General features: G+C 41.3%; 3 protein-coding genes across 13 annotated transcripts in view; 1 reads left to right on the forward strand and 2 right to left on the reverse strand.

Moving 5' to 3' along the window:
* SCGN (secretagogin, EF-hand calcium binding protein) overlaps positions 1-14,469 on the forward strand; it is a 45,930-nt gene extending 31,461 nt beyond the window's left edge. Inside the window, exons 10-11 of the mRNA XM_060023526.1 lie at positions 1,177-1,245; positions 6,401-14,469. Of these exons, the coding sequence (XP_059879509.1) occupies positions 1,177-1,245; positions 6,401-6,529 (198 nt within the window). The 3' untranslated portion in view covers positions 6,530-14,469. The remainder of the gene's footprint in view (positions 1-1,176; positions 1,246-6,400) is intronic.
* Positions 1-26,879, reverse strand: part of SLC17A3 (solute carrier family 17 member 3) — a 294,893-nt gene that overhangs the window by 66,161 nt on the left and 201,853 nt on the right.
* The window catches only part of SLC17A1 (solute carrier family 17 member 1), a 246,272-nt gene that overhangs the window by 66,147 nt on the left and 153,246 nt on the right, over positions 1-26,879 (reverse strand). The window lies entirely within an intron of this gene.

The raw sequence follows: 26,879 nt of genomic DNA on the forward strand, positions 1-26,879 counted from the left end.
ACCTAAAGAAATAGGGGGAAAGTCAGACATATTTGGCACAAAATCTACTTCTCTTATAAGACTATTATTTGGTCCTTCTTTAGAGGGGAGAAAATAATAATTCTAAAGAAGGAAGTATGGCAAAGAGGTTGAATTTCTTCAGGACAAGGTGGGATAATGCACGGAGCAAGGAAAACAAAAAGAAAGTTGAGAAAGGTCATAAGAGATCCTGAAACTAATCAGACTGGATATCTGTGTGTCATATGCTGAGCAGAAAAGAAAATCACCTGGAAGAGGCAGTCTAGCAAACTGTTTAAGTATATAGGACTCTGTGACCAATTACCTGGGTTTGAATCACGGCTCATGAGCTGTGTGACCTTGGGCAAATTTCTTAACCTCCCTGTGCCTCATTTTCCTTATCTATAAAATTAGGGTGATGGGGATAATGATAATACCTACCTCATGGGCTTGTTATATGAGAATTAAATGAATTCATGTTCGTAAGCTTTTTGAGGAGTTCCTGGCATATGGCAAGTACTGTATCAGTGTCTGGTAAATACACGAAGGGAATGAGTTTTTATAATATGTTAAAGGTTCAGGATTAGAAAAACTTGAGGAGAATGGATGACTTATCATTAACTGGAACTTTAGAGAAGAAACTGAAATATGTTAATATGTATTGTATTTTATAGGCATTCTTATAAAATGGGTAGAAAAAATAAAAGATTTTATGCATGAACCACATAGTAATTCTAATATGCTCACTCAATCTAGTCTCTCTTGAATTTAAAATGTGTTTTGATACTCATTAAATCATTGCTAAATCATAAAGCAAAATTTAAAAATGTCAATCTAGCCTTCAAAGGATCAGTGGATGTTCAATTAGCACTAGTCTGAACTGAGTCCTAGTATTTGGGAAGCAAATAAAATCGGTACGTGTCATAGTAATGCTATTTGTAAGAGCCAAGGAACTCAAAACTACTGCTTCCCATTTGGTTAAATGGAGGGAGTTATTTACAGGGCGTGCTTCTGATTTATGTGGCGCGTTCACATCCTGCACAGAGACCATAAGTTGGAACATGCCATTTCCAAACTTGTTTGCAGTCACAAAAGATTTGGTCTATTTGTATAATTTATTCTTTAAGCTTTCTGACTTAAGAAAACGATATTTGGTTGATTGGATCTTTTATTTTTCAGAGTAAAACTGGAGCCCTAGAAGGCCCGGAAGTGGATGGGTTTGTCAAAGACATGATGGAGCTTGTCCAGGTAACTTCACGAGGCTGTGTAGATCAGCCCCATCATGGACTGGGGTTGCCGTTTTGACTCCACTGTTTATTTTGGGGAATCAGTAGGGCCAAAGATTAATGCTGGGGAAAATCTAGGGATGTAGTCTGTTTAACAAACTTTGAGCTTTCAAACTTTGAAGCCCCAAAAGTCTCTCTTCTCTCTTAAGATCATTTGTAGTTTCAATTAAGTGAAGCCCCCATAGAAGCTTCTTGTTACCATCATTTGAATGTCATCTATTTTACCAAAGGAGCACAGTGCCACTATATATCTTACTACTTTATTTTTTCATTACAGAAAGTCCTTCTCCTGTGGACTTGGTTATTAGAATAACTAAAACTTTTAATTTCATGTAATAAATCCCATACTTGGGATTCTCTCTCTCTCTCTCTTTTTTTTTTTTTAACACCAAGGGGCTGCTCTAACACCTAGCCTGAGATGGCTGTTTTGCCTAGCAAGGCAGTGATTGGGACTGATGATATTTAGATCATATCTACATCACAGAGCTGTTTCACGTAGGGTAAACAATGTTTAAAAAAGCAATCTCCTTTGAGATCCTGATGAATTGTACTGACTGGCTGCACGATCCAGTTAAACAGATACCTTCCAACTCCTGTGTGGGTGTTTTTCTATGAGACTGTATAGACACTGAATTTCATAGTCTCATATCCTTAGGGATTTCTTTTGAGGTTTGTATAGGACATAATCGTCATTTCCTGATTGGCCCAGATGGCAATAAATTTGAGTAGCAACAATTAGTAACGGTTTTTGGAGTCTCAGACCTTTTTGAAAAATCTGATTAAAACTATGGAGTTTTGGGGAGGGAGGGAGACGCAAGAGGGAAGAGATATGGGAACATACGTATATGTATAACTGATTCACTTTGTTATAAAGCAGAAACTAACACACCATTGTAAAGCAATCATACCCCAATAAAGATGTTTAAAAAAAAAACAAACTATGGAGTTTTGCCGTGGAAAAATGCCCAGATACCGATTTTTGCGTAAATCTCCAGGAAGTTTACATACTGCAGTTAAGCAGGCATGGATGAGATGAGATGTCTCTTATCAGGATGCCTAACTCTCATTAGTCCCATCCCAACTGGCCCCTTGCCACTGCTTTGTCCCCTTCACGTGGTGCTCCTGTTGGAGATTTCACCAACACTGGCACAGTCAGAATAGTTGCTGGGTGTTGGGGTGATATTGCCTTTCACACTGCTTGCTAAACTAAAATCCCATTCCCTCATTACCTATTTAATGCCAGAATGACTTCTATAATAGAAAGTGAGCAATTATCTATGGGACATTAAAGGTGCACAGCAGAAGGCCTTGCCTAACTGAAGTTTTAATTTGCTTTTGATAGAATAAATGGGATGGGGAACCTGTTTTCCAGAGCTGTGTGGCCTCCTCTCTGCTGTGGAGCCAGGGCCCCTGATTGCCTGAGTGTAGAGCCCAGAGGCTTCAGATCCTTTCAATTATCTTTCAACTGTCTCTGGGTTTGGCAATGGCTTCCAAAGGTTAATGGGAGATGATGGAAGTAAAACCTAAACCAGCAACGGAGCAGAGAAGACATTTTTCTAGAGAAAATTAAAGGGAAAAATTCGTGACCATCTAAAAACCTGAGCTGGAGGCAGAAATCCGCCTCACTCTTTGATGGACTTATATCACCTCTATGGGAAATCAGAGGATCCCCACCACTTTTGTCCTTGTCCCTCTATTTCTGTGGGGCTACTGGGGCAACAAAAAAGCACTTCTCCGTGTCGGTACCAGACAATTTGAGACAGCTGGTTTCTAAGGATTGGGTCAGACTGTGGTCAGGAATACAAAAGCAGTTTATAGGAGGCTGATCTGTTGAGCTAAAAAGTATGTACACAGTAATTAGTTACTAATGTTCTCCCCTGAAGCCAGATGATTGAGGGTGCCTATCTTTATTGGATCTTTCTAGTCTTCCAGGTTGCTTAAATATATATTCACATACAATTTGAAAGATGTAGTGAAGTATGACCACTGGGTCATTGAGACCCTGACACTGAGACCACTGAGGATCTGACATTTCTCAGCTTCATAAAGTAGAGCCGTCTCCTGTGACTTATTTCTTTATTTTCATCTTATAAGAAAGGGCCACAGGACAATTAAACTAGTATCTGGGATTTATTTTAAAAGCAACTATCAGAGCATGCCATGGGGTCAGCAGGGAGCTGGTTCAGTTTCTAAACATACAGTCCTGGTCAGGATCCCCGATGTTTGCAATAATAACCCTGAAGTAAGCTTATTTTATAGCCTTTTAATTCTTGTACAGTCATATATGATGCATCTGTTGAATCTGTGTTAACAAAATTATTTGGTTACCAGAACACCCACCCTTTTCTTTAACCTCTGGAAAATGCTACCCAAGGCTGTCCTCCAACAGTGTGATCAGATAGCAAGTCCCTAAGGGAGCAGACACCATAATTTCTACACAAGAGTCTTTGAAAGCCTGTAGCTCACTTAGCACAGCAAGAAAATCAACACAAGAATCTACGACCTAAACTAGAAAGTGGGAAGGCAAGACATCGAAGATTCCAAGCACCACCAAGAAGTAGCAACGTGAACAAAAATGTTGGAAGCCAAATAAAAGGGATGCCAGAGATGACCAGGGTGTCTGCCTGGAGATGATGAGGTCCTGCCCCCAGGCCTCCAAAAGTTTATTCTTTTCCTGCTAGGTACACCATCTGATTTTCTCTGTTGTTGACAAGAAGATGGTTGGCAAGAGGGGGCTCATAGAGGCCTTAGATCAGGAACCTGCATACATTTATATTGGCAACTTGCTATTAAAATGGAAGCCCTCAGTGGTTTCAAATGATTTGTCTTCTGTGATCCAAGCATTTTTTTTTAGCAGTGGCATTCAGTCCTCCTGACTCCTGGTGATTTGTCAAACATTAAAAACATAACTCAAGGACTTCCCTGGTGGTGCAGTGGTTGGGAATTAGCCTGCCAATGCAGGGGTCATGGGTTCGAGTCCTGGTCCGGAAAGATCTCACATGCTGCGGAGCAACTAAGCCCATGCATCACAAACACTGAGCCTGCGCCCTAGAGCCTGCGAGCCACAACTACTGAGCCCTCGTGCCACAACTACTGAAGCCCACATGCCTAGAGCCCGTGCTCCGCAACAAGAGAAGCCACCACAATGAGAAGCACACCCACCGCAACGAGGAGTAGCCCCCGCTCGCCGCAACTAGAGAAAAGCCCGCGTGCAGCAAAAAACACCCAATGCAGCCAAAAATAAATAAATTAATTAATAAACCCCCCACAAAACCCAAAACCCACAACTCAAAAGATCCAGAGAAACTTCCTTTACACACACACCCACATTCATACCCACAACTGCCTCCCCAACACATGCCTGCACACAACCTAAGATATTTCTACTCACTTAAAGGAAACAAATTAGAAAAAATTAAAAAAAGAGCTTAGAATAGTTTGGTATTGCATAAATGCCTTGGCAAATTGATATATGCTAGTATGTACATGACTACCACCCAAGTCTTTTCTAAGTGTGGGAATTTACTAGAAGGATCCTGGGGCAGGGTGTCACTTGCTGCAGAAAGGGTTTAGCAAAAGTGGTTTGAGGATACTGAAAACCAAATATCTCCACTTGTAACCGTACAACAAATGAGCCTGTGATACAGAGCCACAGAGTGTAGCTTGCTGTGTTCAGGACCTCTAGGCCCCTTCTCCTCAGGCCACATCGATACCTGCCTGGCACTGACACCCAGGGAGCTATCCTCTAGAGCCCCGACAAGAGAACCTATTGACAATGTGTTACGCGTTAGCCTCTTAGTCCAATCACTCAGGGATTCTCGGCAGAGGAGTGAAGTTCGCCAAGTTTAGCTTCTGGCCCCAGGCTCTTTCACCTCCTGATATCTCCCAGAATCCTGCCCCGCTTCGGCGTTTTTTCTTCTTGCTCTGCCGTATGGCTCCCCGTTCCTGCTGTTCTCTCCCCTCCTTCGCTCTGTTAACACCTGCTATCAGGGGTAGATTTCGTGTCAGTCATTTACCCTGTGGGACACTGCAAATTAGCTTGTCTTAATATGGCTGTCTAGTTGCAGAATGAAAGGTTTTGTTTCCTACTGCAGGTTTTCTAGAGCTTTCTTCGGAAGTGAGGAAACCTTGGGGTGGGGTTGGGTGATAAGGGCTGCTTCCAAGGGTTCCTGAAATCAAATCCTGCAGAGTGAGCCTCTGCTGCTCACTCATAACTAGTCCACAATCAAGGGGTTTGGAAATATGATTTTTTCCTTTCTCTCCAGACACTGACTTTTAAATTTAGATTCATCACCATTCATACAGCTTCCTTAGGTCAGCGATTTCGCCATGAGAGCAGAGAGAACTGGTGAAATGAACACTTAGCTGGAGACAAAAGACTTGGGATCAAAAAGGCTGTTGCCACTTTCTAGCTTCGCAAGATGTCTCAGCTCTTTCTGAGCCTCCGCGTCCTAATCTGTAAACGAGGCATAACCATTTACTTTGCAAAGTTACCGCGAGGATTAAATAAAATAACCGAGGGAGAATCACTTAGCTCCGGCATCGCTCACTTTTGCAGGCCTTTGAGTTTAGAATATTTTCCTAGCTGACCTGATTCACAATTCCTTCTTAGCCCCTGAAACAGTCCCTTGGAATAAATGTGATGGGGCCTATCTAGCTCAACAACGTAATTCTTTAGTTAGATTTTCATGCATTGTAACCCTTTTAAAAACTAGAGGCACAGAAACCTCCCACGGGGAGATAATGTGCCTTCTCTCAGCAGCGTCGTGAGACAGAATTTTGGTGACGATCCTCTGCTCTAAGGCAAAATATCTTTATTATGGTTGAGAAAAAGGCCGGCTTTCTGTTAGAACTGCAGAGAAGTGATGTGGGAATAGACATTCTCTTGCCTGAAGGGACATGCTGAGAAATGAACTTGTTGGCAGAAAACTCATCCTTGGCAACATCTGGTGGGATGAGGAGACAGAATCACCCCCTCGTGGCCTGTCTCCAGGGAGGGGCCCTCAGAAGGCAGGGTGTCCCCTAAGCTTAGCAAACACGGAGGGGAGGCGGGGTGGCATGAAAGGGTGGGACTGCCATTGGCTTGCCTACTGACATGTTATTTTTATTGTCCTCAGCCCAGCATCAGCGGGGTGGACCTTGATAAGTTCCGGGAGATTCTTTTGCGTCACTGCGATGTGAATAAGGATGGAAAAATTCAGAAGTCTGAGCTGGCTTTGTGTCTTGGGCTGAAAATCAACCCCTAATCCCCAGACCGCTTTGCCTTCGGCTCTTAGCGTGTTTCTGAGCTCCTGCTGGTAAAACTGTATCTGTGCTTTGCTACTGGGGACACAGTAGGCACACTTTCTAACAAATGGTGTGGTGTTCTTGGGCAAGGGGAGGGACCTGAGGGCCTTCTTTTTAATGTCCTGGTGTTTTCCTGCCTTTACTGGAAGCCCCCCACGCAGGGTCTGTGTTATTTTCCCCTTGACCCTGGGCTTTCCTGTTCCGCTAAAGACTCAGCTGACCTCCAGGATCTGCTTGGCTTGTCCTCCCCCAGTCACTGGGGAGGTGGGGCAGCTGAGTCCATCCACCTGCGCTCTTCTTTTCGGCTTTCTGCTGAATGGTATGTGGCATTCGTGGCAGTCCCGTGACTTTTACAAATAGATTTTGAAGTGGAAATAAAGCTGCAGCTGGAAACAAAGATGCACTGCGAACTGCTTTTGTGCTGTGACCTTTGGAGGGTTCTACCTGATGGCTGGATGGATGAACTACTTCTCTAACTGGGGTGGGGGAAAGAGAAGAAGGAGAGAGAAGGACAAGATCCTGGATGGAGTCCACATCACCAACCCTGTAGTTCTCAGGTGCCCGGATGAGTTGGAGTCAAAGTAGGAGTTGCCAATTGTCATTTTCATCTCACTGCGTGGAGGAGACCAGAACATTCATCCTGGGCTGGGTTTTGCTCTTAGGTGCTTTGCGAACTCACGTGGCCAAGCAGGCAGGAATACAGAAGAAATATGGAGAAAATCTTTCCCAGGTAACCCAAGCATCCGTCACCCCCTCCAACCATTCCCCTTCCAACAGTTTCCTCTGGCAAATCTGGGACCCCTGAAGCCTCCTCCTATGCCTGTGACTATTGTGGGCCCCTCTGCAGGTTGCTGGCTCCCCCATGGACCAGACCCCCTCCCTTTACTCCTGGAACTCTGACTCAGTCCCCCTGGGGCAGGGGCAGACAGATTGATTCCTCTGCTGTCCTGACACTTTATTTTCCAGAACACCCCTACCTTATACCAGACTGTGTAGGAATTTCAGGTTTAACAAAGTGTTGTAGGTAATTCAGAAAAATTACAGTGTAGCATAGTTCACTTCGAGCTGACCATAACCCAAGAAACTCTACCACTCACAGAGATCTCCCTCACTGGCACACACAGGTCCTAACCTGGTTCCCTTCCTCTTAGGTGCCCCTTACTTCCAACATAGAGATAATTAGTAGCCATAATTACTATTTGATCAAGTGCTTTCTATGTGCCATGTACTTCTAGATGCTTTCCATACCATAACTAATTTAGTCCTCACCAAACCCTATGAGGTAGGTACTCTCACGACACCCACCTTAGAGATGAAGAAACTGAGGCAAATAGAAGCTAAGCAGCATGTCTGTGCTCATACATATCAGAGGTTGGGAGTCAGGGAGTCAACAATGGCCAATGCATCAAATGATGCAACAGACAAGGGCTTAATCTCCAAAATATACAAAGAGTTCATACAACTCAACAACAAAAACGCAAACAACCCAATTGAAAAATGGGTAGAAGACCTTGATAAACATTTCTCCAAAGAAGACATACAGATGGCCAGTAGGCACTAAAAAGATGCTCAACATCACTAATCTAATATTAGAGAGATGCAAATCGAAACTACAATGAGTCACCACTTCATACCTGTCAGAATGGCCATCATTAAAACGTCTACAAATGACAAATGCTGGAGAGGGTGTGGAGTAAAGGGAACCCTCCTACACTGTTGGTGGGAATGCAAGTTGGTGCAGCCACTATGGAGAACAGTACGGAGGTTCCTCAGAAAACTGAAAATAGAATTACCCTATGACCCAGCAATCCCACTCCTGGGAATATACCCAGAAAAAACTATAATTCAAAAAGATACATGCATCCCTACGCTCATAGCAGCACTATTCACAATAGCCAAAACATGGAAACAACCTAAATGTCCATCGACAGATGAATGGATAAAGAAGATGTGGGACATATATACAAATAATGGTCATCTTTCAGGAAACCTTGGCCCTTCCCCACAGGTTTGGTCTCACTGTGGGGTCCACAGCAGCCCTCAGCAGAACATTTATCTAAGTCTGGGTCATTCACTGTGGATTAATGCTTCATGGGAGCTTGAAGAGAGCCCAGGAAGGAGTACAGGGCAAGCCAAGAAGGCAGACTTCTCCTCACTGTCCAAATGTTGAGCTAACTGTGTACCCACACACCCTTCAAAGAGCAAACATTTGTTTCCAGGGTTGAGACAACCTAAGCTCACAAGAAGGAAAAAATAAAAACTGGACCCAAAGCTGACATATATTAATTCATGACTCTCCCTTTACGTATATGAGGAGAACTTTTTTTTTTTTGCGGTACGCGGGCCTCTCACTGTTGTGGCCTCTCCCGCTGCGGAGCACAGGCTCCGGACGCGCAGGCTCAGCGGCCATGGCTCACGGGCCCAGCCGCTCCGCGGCATGTGGGATCTTCCAGGACCGGGGCACGAAGCCGTGTCCCCTGCATCGGCAGGCGGACTCTCAACCACTGCGCCACCAGGGAAGCCCGAGGATAACTTTTGAGGTTACTGCTCCAGCCATGACTGCATAAATTCTCAGCCAAAGAGTCCTCAGTATCTTTCTGGAGATAACGGAGGTGGAAGTGAGTGGGGAAGGGAAGCTTTAGTCTTTTAAGGGTAATTTGTTAAGATTCATGGAGGGCAGCTACTTGCCTTGAGCACCAGCAAGCTTTCGGTCATGGCATGTGGCTGAGATTCTATCAGAAGCTCTCAGGTTTCTTTCCCAGTCATAACCTTAGGCTGGCAAAGACCTTTCCCGGCATCCAAAGAAAGGGCTGGTGGAGATCTTTAAGTGGAAGGAAGGTGGGTTTCTTCCACTTAAGGAATGAGTTCACTCAAAAACATTCTCAAGAAGTTTGAGCCTCATGTCCTATAGTATAGGTGCTGGTATGTTCATTAATGGATGGTTATCTCAGTCCATTCTGGCTACTATAACAAAAATACTATTGACTGGGTGGCTTAAACAACGAACATTTATTTTTCACAGTTCTAGAGGCTGGTAAGTCCAAGTTCAAGGTCCTGGTAGATTCAGTGTCAGGTGAGAACCTGCTTCTTGGTTCATAGACAGATGTCTATGCCTGTGTCCTCCAACGGTAGAAGGAGCAAAGCAGCTCTCTGTAGTCTCTTTTATAAGGGCAGTAATCTCATTTATGAGGAGGACTCTGCCCTGTGACCTAATCACCTCCCAAAGGCCAAATCTCCAAATGTCAACATGTTGGGGATTAAGCTTCACCATATAAATTTTGGAGGGACACAAACATTCAGTCTATAGCAATGGCCAAGGAAAATAACTGGTCTTAGCCCTCTGCTGGAGCACCAAAGGGGAACAGAGTGCTGAATAAGGGACTGACAGAAGGCAGAAGTCTCTTATCAAAGCCCATGCTGTAAATATTTGATGGGTTGGGGAAAGGTGTGATGGCACCCCAGAGAGCCGTGCTCCTTGCTGAAGATGTTTGCTCATTCATTCCAAATCAGAAAGGAAGAAGTAAAATTGTCCCTATTTGCTGATGATGTGATCTTATATAGAGAAAATCCTAAAGACGCCACCAAAAACCTGTTAGAACTAATAAATGAATTCAGTAAAGTTGCAGTATACAAAATCAACATGCAAAATGCTGTAGTATATAGCATTTTTATATTCTAACAACAAAATACATGAAAAAGGAACAAAGAAAACAATCCCATTTACAATAGCATCAAACATAATAAAATACTTAGGAATAAATTTAACCAAGGAAGTGAAAGATACACTGAAAACTGTAAGACTTTGATGAAAGAAATTGAAGAAGGCGCAAATAAATGGAAAGATATCCTGTGTTTATCATTTGGAAGAATTAATATTGTTAAAATGTCAATACTACCCAGAGCCATCTAATATTCAAAGCAATCCATAACAAAATTCCAATAGCATTTTTCATATAGGTATAAAAAACAATCTTAAAATTTGTATGGAACCACAAAAGACCTCAAATAACCAAAGCAAGCCTAAGAAAGAAGACCAAAGCTGGAGACATCACACTTCCTGATTTCAAACTATATTACAAAGCTACAGTAATCAGAATGGTATGGTATGGCATAAAAAACAGACACATAGACCAATGGAACAGAATTGAGAAATAAACCCTCGCATATATGGTCAACTAATATTTGACAAAGGAGCCGGGAATGCTCAAGAGAAAGAATAGTGTCTTCAATAAATGGTGTTGGGGAAACCGGATAGCCACATGCACAAGAATGAAATTGGATCCTCATCTTATACCACTCAACAAAAATTAACGTGAAATGGATTAAAGATTTAAATGTAACACCTGAAACAATAAAACTCCTAGACAAAAACACAGAAAGAGCTCCTTGACATTGGTCTTGGCAATGATTTTTTTTGATATGACACCAAAAGCACAAGCAACAGAAGCAAGTCAGTAAGTGGAACTACATCGAATGAAAAATCTTCTGCACAGCAGAAAAAACAGTTAGAATGAAGAGGCAACCTACAGAATGGGAGAAAATATTTGCAAACCATCTGTCTAATAAGGGGTTAATATCCAAAATATACAAGAAACTCTTACAACTCAGTAGCAAAAAACAAACAATCTAGTCAAAAAATGGGAAGAGGATCTGAATAGACATTTTGCCAAAGAAGACATACAAATGAACAACAGGTATGTCAAAAGGTGCTCAACATTACTAATCATCAGAGAAATACAAATCAAAACCACAATGAGATATTACCTCACACCTATTAGAATGGCCATTATCAAAAAGACAAGAGATAAGTGTTTGCAAGGATGTGGAGAAAAGGGAACGCTTGTGCACTCTTGGTGGGAATGTAAATTGGTTCAGCTACTGTGGAAAACAGTATGAGGTTCCTCAAAAAAATAAAAACAGAACTACCATAGGATCCACCAATTCTACTTCTGCGTATACAGCCAAAGGAAATAAAATCAGGATCTTGAAGAGGTACCTTTACTTTCATGTTTCTTTGCATCATTCACAATAGCCAAGATGCAAAGACCATCTAAGTGCCCATCAATGGATAATAGATAAAAAAGATTATATACATATAATCTTCTTCTACATGTATATACATATATATATTATTCTATTTTGCTTTAATATATGTCTACATGATATTAAAGCAAAAAAGAATGTGATTATATTTGCTGCATAATGTAGCCTAAAATAAAAGGTTGAGTGATAGAATCCAATCATTCATTTCTGTAAAATTTCAGTAAAACTGGCGCGGGTGCCAGCTTCACTTTATCGTCACACCGCAGTATCTGATCAGTTCAGCCAAAGATCCTATAAAATCCAGCAGTTTGAATGAATTTAATAGTTGCACAAATAACAGACTTCTGACTGAACTCAGACAAGACTTGGCATTAAAAAGAAAAAGAAAACAAAACCAAAAGAACAGCTTCAGAGGCCCTACGACCAGACCCAGAGGCTCTAATTCTGCTTCTTGACTGCTTATGAATTTATAAGTTCTGAAAGTCTGTAAGTTTTAGAAATAGCAATAGTCGGCATATTTCTGCTTTATTCTGGTAAAGATACTTAGAGTCTACGAGACTTCTAGGACAATATAAGTTTCTAACTATGAAAACAAACAATAAACCTGGCAGATAAAAATGTGTTCCTATTTCCTAATGGATCCTCTCTCTTCTTTCCCTCCAGCGTTAGAGGAACTAATTATCGTGTCTACTAACCTTCCCTCTTCACTGGTTCTCTGCATCTCCACATCCCTAGGACATCTCAGTGCCTCCCAGGCGGGCTCCTTTCCCTGAGGGTCGGCTCTGCTCTCCTCAGCTGCCCCCTCCCGCCTCTCACTGCGGTGCTTACAGCTGCCCATTCCCTCTTCTTTACCTCCGTCTGGTCTCTAGTCCCTTCTCACCTCCCACCTCATTCCTCTTCCCCTTGACCATTTAAAATCTACCCTTTCTTCAAAGGTCTGCTCAAGCGTCAACTTTCCCATAGAGCCTGCTCCAATACTCTCCACCAATGTCCTTTTACCCCCCAATTTCTGTCATTGTGTAACCAATACTCCATAATTTGATTCTAATCCTTCTGTAATTGTTTTATACGACTGGTTTTGTCATTTCCAATGAAGTGATAAGCTTCTTTTAAGATCAGAAAACCTTGTTTTAGATTGCTTCCAGAAGCTGGCCCGACCTGAGCACCACACACACACATACATCTCTTAGCACAGTGCCCAGGGATGAAATAGAAATTCACAGTTTAAGGCATGCCAAGCAGAATTCAAACAAAAATTTTCTCTGCCCATTTGGGCCTCCTCCTTCCCCTCTAGGGTGCTCATGCATCTATCTGCATTCTGCATTAACCAGATTCCCCAGTGGCAGAAATACCTGCTCAACCATCAAGATCAATTTTTCTCCTTCTGATGCCAGTTGTGTAACTCCTTAGAATATAATATTTGTTTCTCTAACTTATAAGGGGTCATGATGACTCACCACTCACCTTATAGGTGCAGACCACCTACAGGTGCAGCCAATATATCATTTCCCTTAAAGACAGTGATTGGGGCAGAACAGACTGGTCAGATAACCTGGTGAGATACTGGGCCATACTGAATGTAAGTTCTTAGCTTAAATATTAGTTATGACCTTATTCATGTTACTAGCTACATTACTTGTATTCTGCTCATTTTACAAGATTGTTTCTTGCATTACTAAATGTATGACTGAGACTCAGATAAAATTAATAATTAGGTGACTTGAAACAGTTGATCAAATATTCAGCTCTGTAAGATCAATGATTGTAATATTATAACTCTAGATATGGGAAGAAGCAACAAAAGGGAAACATTTCCTGGACCATAACAGACTAGTAAGACAGGTGGTCCAGAGGCTTCTGGGTACTTTAACAGGGCCTAGGTCCAGTAACAGCACACGGACTTGCCTATCAAGGAAGTCCTCACCTGGGAATGAGCAATCTTAGCACCATGGGACAAAGTGGTCACGAAATGCCTCCCAAACCTTGGTTGAAATTAAGACCAAAAAGACTGTAAAATATAGAATGTTGCCCACCATCCAGTTCTATAAGAATCAAGTCATCAGCCACTGCAGTCACTGACCTGTAATACACCTTGAAAGGAATTCAGGGCGAAGATCAGGATGAGGTACTTTGTGTTCTGGGAGAACTGACAGAACTGGCGCTGAGATATTTTCAGGAGAAGACTGTGTGATCCCAGCTTCTTGCATCTTCTCATACTTAGAAAAGCACTGAACCATTAACTAAGATATCTGTTCCTCACAAATAGCAAAATCTTCTACCAAGATGAGTGCCTGACTGCACGTACCCATTTGCCAAAATCACGTAGGTACTGGCCTCTCCCTTTACCTCTTTGGAACCGTTCTCAGAGCTCTCTGAGAGACTGTCTCCCGGGTTATACGCCTCAGTTTGGCTTGAATAAAATTTTCCATTTCTTTCTTAGATTGACTACTGATTTATTTTTTGTCAACACCAGCACCAGCTAGAAACTTAAAATATTACCGTGTAATGGAAAGAGTCTCAGTTATAAGACTACACAGTGGTCTGCCATTTAGTTCTAATTCTTTCTGTTCCTAGGGAAAGATCACCTAATCTCTCTACACATCAATTTCCTCATCTGTAAAATAACCGTGTTGACTTCCAGTGAAAATTATGCTGTATGTTCAGGCTTTGAGCACATCTCTCCCCAGGCCACCACTCCAAATGCATAGCAGTGTCCCAGCAAGCAATAAAAAAGACTTCTAGGGCTTCCCTGGTGGCGCAGTGGTTGAGAGTCCTGCCGATGCAGGGGACCCGGGTTCGTGCCCCGGTCCGGGAGGATCCCACGTGCCGTGGAGCGGCCGGGCCCGTGGGCCATGGCCGCTCGGCCTGCACGTCCGGAGCCTGTGCTCCGCGGCGGGAGAGGCCACAGCAGTGAGAGGCCCGCGTACAGCAAAAAAAAAAAAAAAAAAAAAAGACTTCTAAAAATGATGCTCACAAACAAAATAATCTTCCTGTAAGATAACACAGGGCCAGAGGTCTTGCCGGGCTCCCAATTCTGAGTCAAGAGCGTTAGCATCAGGCATTAAAAGGGATTGGAAGGCAGGAGTTGGTTTCACTGCTTGACACCAGGGGCTGGCATCAAATATACAATACAGTATTATTAACTATAGCCACCCTGCTGCATTACATCTCCAGGACTTACTTATTATATAACTGGAAGTTTGCACCTTTTGATCACCTTTGCCCAAAGTATAATCACTGAGACAACATCAATGCAAGAAATAACTTTTGACTGGTCACAATTGGAAGTAATTAGTGAAAAGAAATAGAACAGATAATTCACACAGAAAGCCACACAGAGATGTAGTGAGATAATAAATATGAAAAAGAAAGATGGGAGCTATATTAAGAGTCCACAGTGTGTATCTACAGCAATTCCAAACAAAAAGAACAGAAGGAATGATGGATAAATAAAACTTGAAGAGATAATGGTTGAGAGTTTCCAGAAATGAAGAAAGACATGAGTCCTCAGAATAGGAATACAGCTTGAATATTAAATCTAGTAAATAAAAATAAACTCACACCAGACACTTTCTAGCAAAACTGTCGAAAATAAAGGTTAAAATGTAAAACCTCAAAAGCTATCCGAGAAAAGGAGAAAAGTATTTAGTAAATGATAATTATCGTATGCAGATTTTTATCAGCAAAGCTAGATGCCAAAGACAAGGGAACATTTCCAAGTAAGCTTATTACATAATCATCTCAGAAAATGCCTTTGTGGTAAAAAGTTTTTTCATTCTTTATGCTTTATATTTTCCTGACAGTAGAGAATGAAGATAATTACTTTTTTCTCCAATTAGTATTATACAACTTTAAAAACTGTGCAAAGACATTTTCAGATCATTGAGATTACAAACAGGAAATGACTAAAGGCAGACTGGAATGAATTAGGAAGTATATCCAAAGCAGAGATTGAATGATTCAACCTTTTAAAAGGAGCATTTCAGTCATTTAGAGATATTCTTTAGACAAAAGAGATGGATCTGTCATGACTCTATTCCATTATGTCACATTACTAGGAAGTGCTCCCAACTCTGTGGAGATTGACAATGGCGATGTGAGAAAGTTGGGGGCAGCATGTCTTGGGGAAGTTGGTCTTTAAAAACACTGAAGCATTTCATGGCATTTCTTCTGATGTGATTTTCCCCCACCCTCCACTTTGTCTTGTCATAAAACTATTCATTATCTTCCTCTTAAAATAGAATTAGTGCTTGCCTAATTAACTTGCCTGGAATCTAATTATTTTTAAACATTTTCTCAACTTGCTTTCTTTATGTGAAAATGATGATATTGCAACAGAGCTGAGGTAATCATTTTCATAGGGAAATCATTTCCAGACAATTAGAGCTTGTACCTCACATCCTTCCTTTATTAACTTTGATCATTAGAGCATGAAATGATAAATTCTGTCTTTTGCCCCCCAGATTACAGTAGAGGGAACATCTTTTTCTTTTCATACACACCATAAAAGGAGGGGCAACAACCAGCGGCTTGTCTGCCATCCTGTGCTCACCTATTACCAGGAAGACCGCATGGTGGTGAAAATATGATCCTTCGCTCCTAACGTGACTTCATTACTTGGAATCAACAGGATGAACGTCTTTGGCACAATGTACTTTGCTAGATTATAAGATCCTCTCCTTGACACCAGCCACTTTGCTGCAATGGTGTCCACGTGACTGACAATACAACTTGACAGCCTTTGTTCTTCTGTACCTCCTGGAGGTTTCATTGCATGTGTGACATTTCTTTATTTAGCAAATATTTATGCATTTAATTAATACAACATACCATCACTCTTCTGGGCGATCAGTATATAGCAGGGTCACAGACACAAAGTCCTGCTCCCTGGTCTTATATCCTGGTGTGTGTATAGCTTCTCTCTCACTCCCATCCACTGAGGAGAATTTTATTTTGCCCACTAGATTCCCAAGACCCTGTTACACAAAATAAGGGTATTAGGTAGAGACAGAATCGCAGAAGTCAAGAATTCCAACTGGTTTTTGTTGGAAAGGGCTGGAGTCGTTGGGAGAGGAACAGATCCAAAAGAGAAGGGAGGGAAGAAATGAAGCAGCTGTGTGGGCTGGAATTGGGGCACAGTTTGGGAGAGTTTGAAAAGAGGGAGGAGAGAATGGGGGCAGGTATGTGTGAGGGGTATAAAGGGAGGAAGACAGTTCACTGGGTTTTGTTAATGGAATCCCCCTTTGATGTTTATTGAAATAGTTCAATAATGATTTAAGTTTCTTTTTAAGTTTTTCTTTGGTTATCGGATCGGTGTTTCCTTGAATAAACCACTGTGTATAAGTAGGCCACAAGGCTGCTTAATTTTAATTTGGTAACACTTGGTAGTACCCAGAGAGGCCGTCTGATACGTATGGGTTCTTCTCTGAGGGGCTGGGAGTTGCTGCCCGAAACGCAGCAGCATGGTGGGAGAGGCATCAGACCTGGGGTCTGAAATCCTGAATGTGAGTTTCAACTTAGGTTATTTTATTTTGAACAAAGTCACCTAACTTTCCTAGGATTATGCTTATTTTACATAAAATCAAAGATGAGACTGATAGATTTCTAAGGTTCCTTCTATTATAACCACATACTCGATGACAACCGTGTGGCAGAATTGATAACTTAATGAATTGCCTTTTGGTGAGCATACTAGCACTGTAATCATTTTGTTATTGTTTTTTGAGAACAATGCTTTCTCTCAAAAGAGTGGATAGGCTTTCTGAAACACAGGCCACTGGAAAAGATTCTGGGGAACACGGATACATCTTGGAGTTCCTAACAACAAGCAACATGAATGACTGCCTTTCTGGGGGGCACGGATACATCTTGGAGTTCCTAACAACAAGCAACATGAATGATTGCCTCTCTAGTTTCCTGTATGTGTTTCTTTGTTTCAGCTCTTTAGAAAAGTCTTACGAATGAAAAGGGAACATGAAAGAAAGAACATTTCTCAGTCCCCAGATGGAAGGAGAAATTGAAAATAACAAATGTGGTCAAAGCTCAACTGGTCACATGGGAAGAAGTCCCATTGAAAACCATCCTGGCTCAACTGTAAGTCACTGGCTGACTTTCCCCTACTACTAATCGGTATTCTGGATGAGCTCCAAGTTTGTTTTCCATATCACCAGGGCCACTAGGTTTGGGTCCAGGTAGAAAACTTGGGGGGTGGAGGCTGTATCATTTAGCATTTCCCTTGAAACAAACAACCACATAATCTAAGTAACATAACTTTAAGTGTTTACTGCTCACTAGTCTAAGATCAGCTAATCACTTTGCTGATGTTGGCTAGGCTGGCTCAGATATCTGGGGATCGGCTGGCCACTGGCTGATAGAGGCTGGCCTTAGCTTGGGCACCTGGGATAACTCAGCTCAGCTGGGTGTGTCTCATTCTCTAGGAGGCTAGTCTGCCCATGTTATCCTCAGGGCAAATGCAGAAATACGAGTGGGCAGGCACTGCTCAAGCCTCTTCTTGAGCAGTATTTGCTAATGTCCCATCGACCAAAGCAAAGCAGCGTCAAAGAGTAGGACCAAGAGCAGGAGGGCACTGCTAAACTACATGGCAAGGGCGTGGATTTAAGGAGAGAAGAACTGGAGCCATTTTTGTGACCTACCTATCAATAACCTCTGAGTCAGGAGGATCTGGCTCAAACTCTTCACCAGGGATTTGCCCCAGGGGCCCCCTTTCACATCACCAGGCCCCATTCATTTATACTGTGTTCCTGTCACTCTCCTCTTTAGCCTGGCCCACTGCCAGCCACAGTAGATTTGAAGGGTTCTGATGAATTTTTACCATAGCTTGTGTTAAAGAGAACTAGAGAATTTAGTCTGCTATTTTGAAAAGTAAAAAAAAAAAATCAAGTACATTGAAAAATCTAATAGAATTAACACCATCAATTCCTCTATTTGTCTTCAGTAAGAAGACATATTAAGCTTCCCCACTGAATGAAAAGCAGGGATTGGTTTCTTATTTTCCTCCCCAATATCCTTGTGAATATGTAAGTTACGTTATTTTACACAACTATTCATATTTATATTAACACAGTTCTTAAGTCTAGAGAGACCATGTTTTGGCCAGGAGCTCAGAGTAAGTTATTGGTTGGGAAGGAGGCTGGTAGGCATGTGATTCTAGACCAGACCCCAGACTCCTACTCTCTCCTCCTTCCCTAGTTCCCTCTAGTCTAGTTTCCGTGTCACTGTTTTGCATGGCCTGACGCATTTCACATTAGGGTAAGAAAATATATGAGTTGAACTATTATTCAAAATTAATCAGATGGGTACATTCTTAAGGGAGACAATTTCATGACATGTTTCTAATGCTGCAATATTCTAAAGGAAAAGAGATAAATATTCTCATTTAATCTAATAGTCCTAAAAAACATGAATAAGTTAGGGCGTGTCTGGAGAAATCCTTACCAGTTTTGACTCCTGCTAAGACAGAAATAGAAAACAATTTTCTAGTTCCCTCACTTGCCAAAAAAATTTTAAGGGAAAAAAAGTACTTGACAATATAAAAACCAACAGGCTGTTTTGATGTCTCTCTCTTTCTCTCCCTCCCTTGCTTACGGTTATTTGTAGAATGATAAAATACCATTATTAATGAAAACAATAGCTTGCAAGTTATCAGAGCAGCCAACATCATGGAAACATCTGCTATGATGGAAGTGTAAGCAAATGTTTTCATTCTGTATTTTAATTACAGATACTATTGTTTAAAATTACTTGCTAACAACTGTTGTCCCAAAGATGATTCAAAGCTGAAAGTTGCTTTTATGAACTAAATGGCTTCAGGGAGCCTGTCTGTACATTATATACAAGAGAGAGAAAGCCCAGGACATTTGGACCAAACAAATGTCTCCAATGTACAGAAAATGCTAGGATACTCCAGGTCAGAAAGGACATGTAAAACAAAACAAAACAAAACAAAAAACCTATACAAATGAGAAGAAAAGTAACTGAACTTGGCATCAGGAAACCTGGTTAAATTCTCACAAGCTATGTGCTATATGTACTCATGCATATCTATGGCTACTCATGTCCCACCTGTTTGAACCTCAGCTTCCTCATCTGTTAAATGGAAATAATAACAGTAATAAAAATACCTCACGATTGGTGAAAAGACCGGGTGATCGAATGAACTAATGTACATGAAAACATTTTATAAACTGTGATGCTTTGCACAAACATTAGGTAGGTGAGACAATAACAGTGGGGAGGAAAGGGGGAGGTTTGTTTCATCACCATCTTAAGTAATAAAGCTTAAAACCATCTGTCATGCACTATTTACAAGAGCCAAACATGGAAGCTACCCAGGTGTTCATCAACAGACAACTGGCTTAAGATGTGGTAGATTTTCAACATACAGAAAATGGTTGCATTTCTTTACACTAACAATGAAATATCAGAAAGGGAATGTAAACAAACAATCCCTTTAAAATCGCACCAAAAAAAAAAATACTTAGGAACAAACCTCACCAAGGAGATAAAGATTATATGCTGAGAGCTATAAAACATTAATGAAGTAAATTAAAGATGGTTCAAAGAAATGGAAAGATATCCCATGCTCTTCAATTAGAAGAATTAATATTGTTAAAATGGCCATACTACCCAGAGCAATCTACAGATTTAATGTGAGTCCTATTAAATTACCCATGACATTTTTCACAGAAATAACAATACTAACATTTATATGGAACCATAAAAGACCCAGAATTGCCAAAGCAATCCTGAGGAAAAGGAACAAACCAGGAGGCATAACCCTCCCAAACTTCAGACGATATTGCAAGGCTACAGTAATCAAAACAGCATGGTACTGGCACAAAAACAGACATATGGATCAAATGGAACAGAATAGAGAGCCCAGAAATAAACTCACACAACTAGGGACAATTAAACTTCAACCAAGGGGGCAAGAATATACAATGGGGAAAAGACAGTCTCTTCAGCAAGTGGTGTTGGGGAAGTTGGACAGCCACATGTAAATCAATGAAGTTAGAACACACCCTAACACCATATACAAAAATAAACTCAAAATGGCTTAAAGAGCTAAATATAAGACAAGATACCATAAAACTCCTAGAAGAGAACATAGGCAAAACATTCTCTGACACAAATCGTACCAATGTTTTCTTAGGTCAGTCTCCTAAGGCAATAGAAATAAAAGCAAGAATAAACAAAAGTTTGACTTAAACTTACAAGCTCTTGCACAGAAAAGGAAAACCATAAATGTAACGAAAACACAACCCACAGAATGGGAGAAAATATTTGCAAATGGGAGAAAATATTTGCAAATGATGCGACCAACCAGGGGTTAACCTCCAAAATTTACAAATAGCTCATGTGTCTCAATATCAAAAACCAAAGAACCCAGTCAAAAAAGGGGCAGAAGACCTTGATAGATATGTCTCCAAAGAAGACATATAGATGGCCAGTAGGCACATGAAAAATGCTCAATATCACTAATTATTAGAGAAATGCAAATCAAAACTACAATGAGGTACCACCTCACACCTGTCAGAATGGCTATCATTAAAAAGTCTACAAATAAAAAATGCTGGAGAGGGTGTGGAGAAAAGGGAACCTTCCTACACTGTTGGTGGAAATGTAAATTGGTGCAGCCACTGTGGAAAACAGTATGGAGATTCCTCAAGAAACGGAAAAAAAAAAGCTGCCATATGATCCAGCAATCTCACTCCTGGGCGTATAGTTTATACAAAACTATAATTCAAAAAGATACAGGGCTTCCCTGGTGGCGCAGTGGTTGAGAGTCCGCCTGCCGATGCAGGGGACACGGGTTCGTGCCCAGGTCCGGGAGGATCCCACATGCCGCGGAGTGGCTGGGCCCGTGAGCCATGGCTGCTGAGCCTGCGCGTCTGGAGCCTGTGCTCCACAACGGGAGAGGCCACAACAGTGAGAGGCCTGTGCACTGCAAAAAAAAAAAAAAAAAAAGATACAAGCACCCCATCTTCACAGCAGCACTATTTACAATAGCCAAGACACGGACGCAATATAAATGTCCACCGACAGATGAATGGATAAAGAAGATGAGGTATATATATATACACATATACAATGGAACATTACTCATCCATTTAAAAGAATGAAATAATGCCATTTGCACCAACATGGATGGACCTAGAGATTATCGTACTAAGGGAAGTAAGTCAGAAAGAGAAAGACAAATACCATATGATATCACTTATATGAGGAACCTAAAATACGACACAAATCAACATATCTATGAAACAAAAACAGACTGACAGATATAGAGAACAAACTTGTGGTTGCTAAGGGGATTGGGGGGTAGGGGAGGGAAGGATTGGGAGTTTGGGATTAGCAGAGACAAACTATTATATATAGGATGGATAAACCACAAGGTCCTGTTGTACAGCACAGAGAACTATATTCAATATTCTGTGACAAACCATAATGGAAAAGAATATGGAAAAGAATATATATGTATATATATATATGTTTGAGTCACTTTGTACAGAAGAAATTAACACAACATTGTAAATCAACTCTACTTCAATTAAAAAAAGATGTCGTGTATATATATACAAGAGAATATTACTCAGCCATAAAAAAGAATGAAATATTGCCACCTGCAGCAACACTGATGGACCTAGAGAATATAATGCTCAGTGAAATAAGTCAGAGAAAGACAAATACTATATGATATCACTTATATGTGGAATCTAAAAAATAATACAAATGAATCTATATACAAAACTGAAACAGACAGACATAGAAAACAAACTAATGGTTATCAAAGGGGGTGGGGGGACAAGTCAGGGGTATGGGATTAGCAGATACAAACTACTATACAGAAAATAGATAAGGAACAATGCCTTACTGTACAGCACAGGGAATTATATCCAATATCTTACAATAGCCTATAATGGAATATGATCTGCAGAAAACCCAAGTCATCAAGCTGTACACCTGAAATTAACACAATACTGTAAATCAACTGTACGTAAAAACAAAATAAAAACAAACAAAAAAGGCCTGTCATTCCCTTGACCCATCCCTGCTCTCCAAACCCCTTACGGTTACTCAACGTTCCCTTGTGGGTCCGTACATCACACATTCATGCTGACTGTGAGTCCTGATTTTGTAACCATGCAGTTTCTGGGACTCAGGGTGGGTGGTCCCAAAATGTGCCTCAACGGCATACTCATTATTTTGAATTAAAGTTACTTAAAGAAAGAGCCAATGCAAGAAGAACACTCTTATCCTCCTCTCTGTCTCCCTGAAAGCAGGAAATAAATCTTTCATATGGAAGGTGCCCTCCGTGCATCTGGAGGTAGAAACACCCTTATCTCCAGAAGAATTTGGGTGAGAAGCCCCTATGAACAAACCTTGTTACTTCTTTAATTTACCACACAAGACCAAACTCTGCTGATGTTCCTTATCAAAAGCCCAAACCTAGTTTCTTTGTCCTGTCAATTCCCCTCACATTTGTTTCTTTGTCTTAAAAAAATATAAAAGCTGCCTCCTTTGGCCACTTCTTAAGTCCTATTTCTATGAGACCAAATGACAAATACCCTCCACATAATACACACACACACACACACACACACACACACACACACACACACACTCACTGGAGTTGTAATACAATAATGGTAAGGGGCAGGGACACCCAAGAATGCCAGAGAAGTTTTAACTAGCCAGGAAGAGAGGGGCCTCAGAGTAAAATGAAGTCATAGAAAATAAAGTAATATTCCTTGATCACCTGAATCTGTGAACAGAAATTCATATGTGCTACATATAAATTATCCCATACAATCATGGGATGAATGTACATTATTATTCCTATTTTACAAATCAGAAAATTTGGGCTTAGAGGGGGTAATTAAACTGTTGAAGGTCTCCCAGTTAGTAAGTGACAGAGCAGAATACAAATTAATTTGTAAAACAGGAATAATGTTGATTTCTTATAGTATATTAGCCAGAATATTTTAGTTTTAAGAGCAAAATCAGACTCAAACTAGCTTCCACAAAAAGTTGTGTTCATAGAACTATAAATCATAAAGGAAGATCTGGATACTTGACTGGGATTAGGGGCTCAAGAAACACCAATAATTCTCTCTCTCTTTTCTCCATTTCTCATCCAGAACCTTTCTAACATGCAAAGGAGATGGCCCTTGGCAGTTCCAGATCCACATCTTCACAACTAACTGCGGGGCCAACTTTTCTGTAGCTTCAATAGAAAAATTCCAGGGCGTATTCTGATGGGTCTAGCTTGGATTACATACTATCCCTGAGCCAATCACTGTGGCCAGAGGGCAGGGCACTTCAACTGGTAAGGTCTAGATCAGGAGCGGACAAAGTATAACCCTGGGGCCAAATCCAGCCCCACACGGGCCACATCTGGTCATGCTCCTTCATTTATATTGTCTATGGCTGGTTTCATGCTATACCAGTAGAGGTGAGTAGTTATGACAGAGACAGTATGTCTTGCAAAGCCAAAAATATGTTCTATCTGGTGTGTGTGTGTGTATAATATTATTACATAAGTTACAGGTATACAGTATTATAATTCTATATCTATATACACTACAAAATGATCACCACCACAAGGCTAGTTACCATCCATCACCATTCAGTTGACTCACTTCGCCCATTTCCTCCATTCCTCCCCTGCTTCCCTCTGGTAACCACTACTCTGATTTCTGTATCTATGAGTTGCTTGTTTTAAGATTCCACATATGGGTGAAATCATATGATATTTGTCTTTCTCTGACTTATTTCATTTTGCATAATGCCCTCAAGATCTGTCCATGTTGTCACAAATGGCAGGATTTCATTCTTTTTCATGGCTGAGTGGAATTCCACTATGTATATATATACTACATCTTTTTTAGCTATTCATTCATTGATGGGCTCTTAGATTGATTCCATATGTTGGCTACTGTAAATAATGCAGTAATGAACATGGGGGTGCAGGTATCTTTTTTTTTTTTTTTTGCGGTACGCGGGCCTCTCACCGTCGCGGCCTCTCCCATTGCGGAAAACAGGCTCCGGACGCGCAGGCTCAGCAGCCATGGCCCACGGGCCCAACCGCTCCGTGGCATGCGGGACCCTCCCGGACCGGGGCACGAACGTCCCCTGCATCAGCAGGCAGACCCTCAACCACTGCGCCACCAGGGAAGCCCAGGTATCTTTTTGAATTAGTGTTTTCATGTTCTTTGGATAAATACCCAGAAGTGAAATTGCTGGGTCATATGGTAACTCTATTCTTAATTTTTTGAGTAATCTTCATATTGGTTTCCATAGTGGCTGCATCAATTTTAAATCCTACCAAAAGTTTCCCTTTTTTCCACATCCTCTCCAATATTTATTATTTCTTGTTTTTTTGATAGTAGCCATTCTAACAGGTGTGAGGTGATATCTTATTGTGGTTTTGATTTGTATTTCCCTAACAATTAGTGGTGCTGAACGTCTTTTCATGTTCTTTCCAGAAAAAGTTTGCTGATTGCTTGTCTAGGTCCAGCTGCCTCTGATGCAGAGTTTGACCTTCCTAAAAGACCCTGAATGTTTCACAACAGAGCATTTGATTATCAGAAAAAGGAAGGGGTATGTCTGGCAGTAAAACACAGCATATGACTTCTGTGATGAGTAAAGACACATTGTTTAAAGATCTAAAACATAACAGACACTTGATTTAGGTAATTTTTTCCACACTTCCCTACTCCCACACATATGCTTAGTCCTTTTTTTTTTTTTCCCTACTACTATTCAGGCAGCTCTCTGCTTTAACTGGGATGGAGGGGGAGTGCGGGATGGGGTCTGATTTGTGGTTCCCCATGTAAGGAGCTTGGAAGCCGCAACCCCATTTAAACAAGTAAAAAGCTGAACAGACAAAAAGCAACTCATATCCACAACAGAGGAGAGAACGCAGAGCAAACCACTGCCCCCAAGATTAGAGAGACAGGCAAATATAAGGGATTACCTTTGGGAACCGACATGCAGGGCTGGAAACCAGGAACTGTAATTGACGAATTGCTGGAGGCTCAGCAGGAACAAGTCTGAGAGTTAAAACTCCACAGGGACCCAGTAATACTGTGAGCTCTACCTCCGAAACCCGACCAGATTCCCTCAGGAAACATCGGAGAAAAATCCACTCCTGCTTCTAGCACAGGGAAGGAGAAAAGGAGCCATCTTGAAATATCCCAGAGTACTCTGCTCTGCTTAAAAAGCCTGCCCGCAGGGGAAACTAGTTAACCAGAGCCTCACCTGCTGGGTTATTATCAGAGCCTGATTGACTTGGGGGAAGGGAAATACCCAACTCCAGCCCACTCTAGCCACCCTGTTCCACCTAAGCGGGGAAGAAAAAACCGAGAAACTCTTGCGAAATTCACAGTCCAGAGGCCTAAGCTCACCAAAAGACTGAGACCTGACCACTGGACTACAGAATGCTTCCCCTGCCCCACACCGCACCACCACATGACTATAGGCTTATTTATAGCAGTTCTTTTTACCTGGTACATCATGTTAAGCTACCAAGAAAAAAATGACAAAGCATACCAAACATCACAAAAGACAATTTGAAGAGACAGAGCAATCATCAGAAACAGACATGGCAAGGATGTTGGAATTATCAGACCCGTAATTTAAAACTATGATTTATATGGTAGGGGCTCTAATGGATAAAGTAGACAGGATGCAAGAACAAATGGACAATGTAAGCAGGGAAATGGAAATCCTAAGAAAGAACCAAAAAGAAATGCTAGAGATCAAAAACACTGTACCAGAAATAAAGAATGCCATGCCTTTGATGGGTTTATTAGCAGACTAGACATGGCTGAGGAAAGAAGAAATCTCTGAGCTTGAGGATATCCAAAAAAAACTTTAAAAGATGAAAGCAAAGAGAACAAAGACTTAAAAAGACAGAACAGACTCTCCAGGTACTGTGGACAATTACAAAAGGTGTAACATACGTGTAAGGGAAATAGGAGAAGAAAGAGATAAAAGGAACAGAAGAAATGTTTGAAACAATAATGACTGAGAATTTCCCGCAATTAATTTCAGATACCAAACCACAGACCCAGTAAGCACAGAGAACACCATACAGGGTAAATACCAAAGAAAAGAGATTGAAATCACCTGAGTCCTCCTCCCTTCCATCTGAGGGTTATTAACCAGCATAGATTATTACAGGAAGCCTTGACAAACACAAGTTTGTGCGCCTGACACACAGTGAGGCCCCAAACCCCAAAA

The sequence above is a fragment of the Delphinus delphis genome, chromosome 10 (genome assembly GCF_949987515.2).
Source record: "Delphinus delphis chromosome 10, mDelDel1.2, whole genome shotgun sequence".
In the NCBI taxonomy this organism is placed as follows: domain Eukaryota; kingdom Metazoa; phylum Chordata; class Mammalia; order Artiodactyla; family Delphinidae; genus Delphinus; species Delphinus delphis.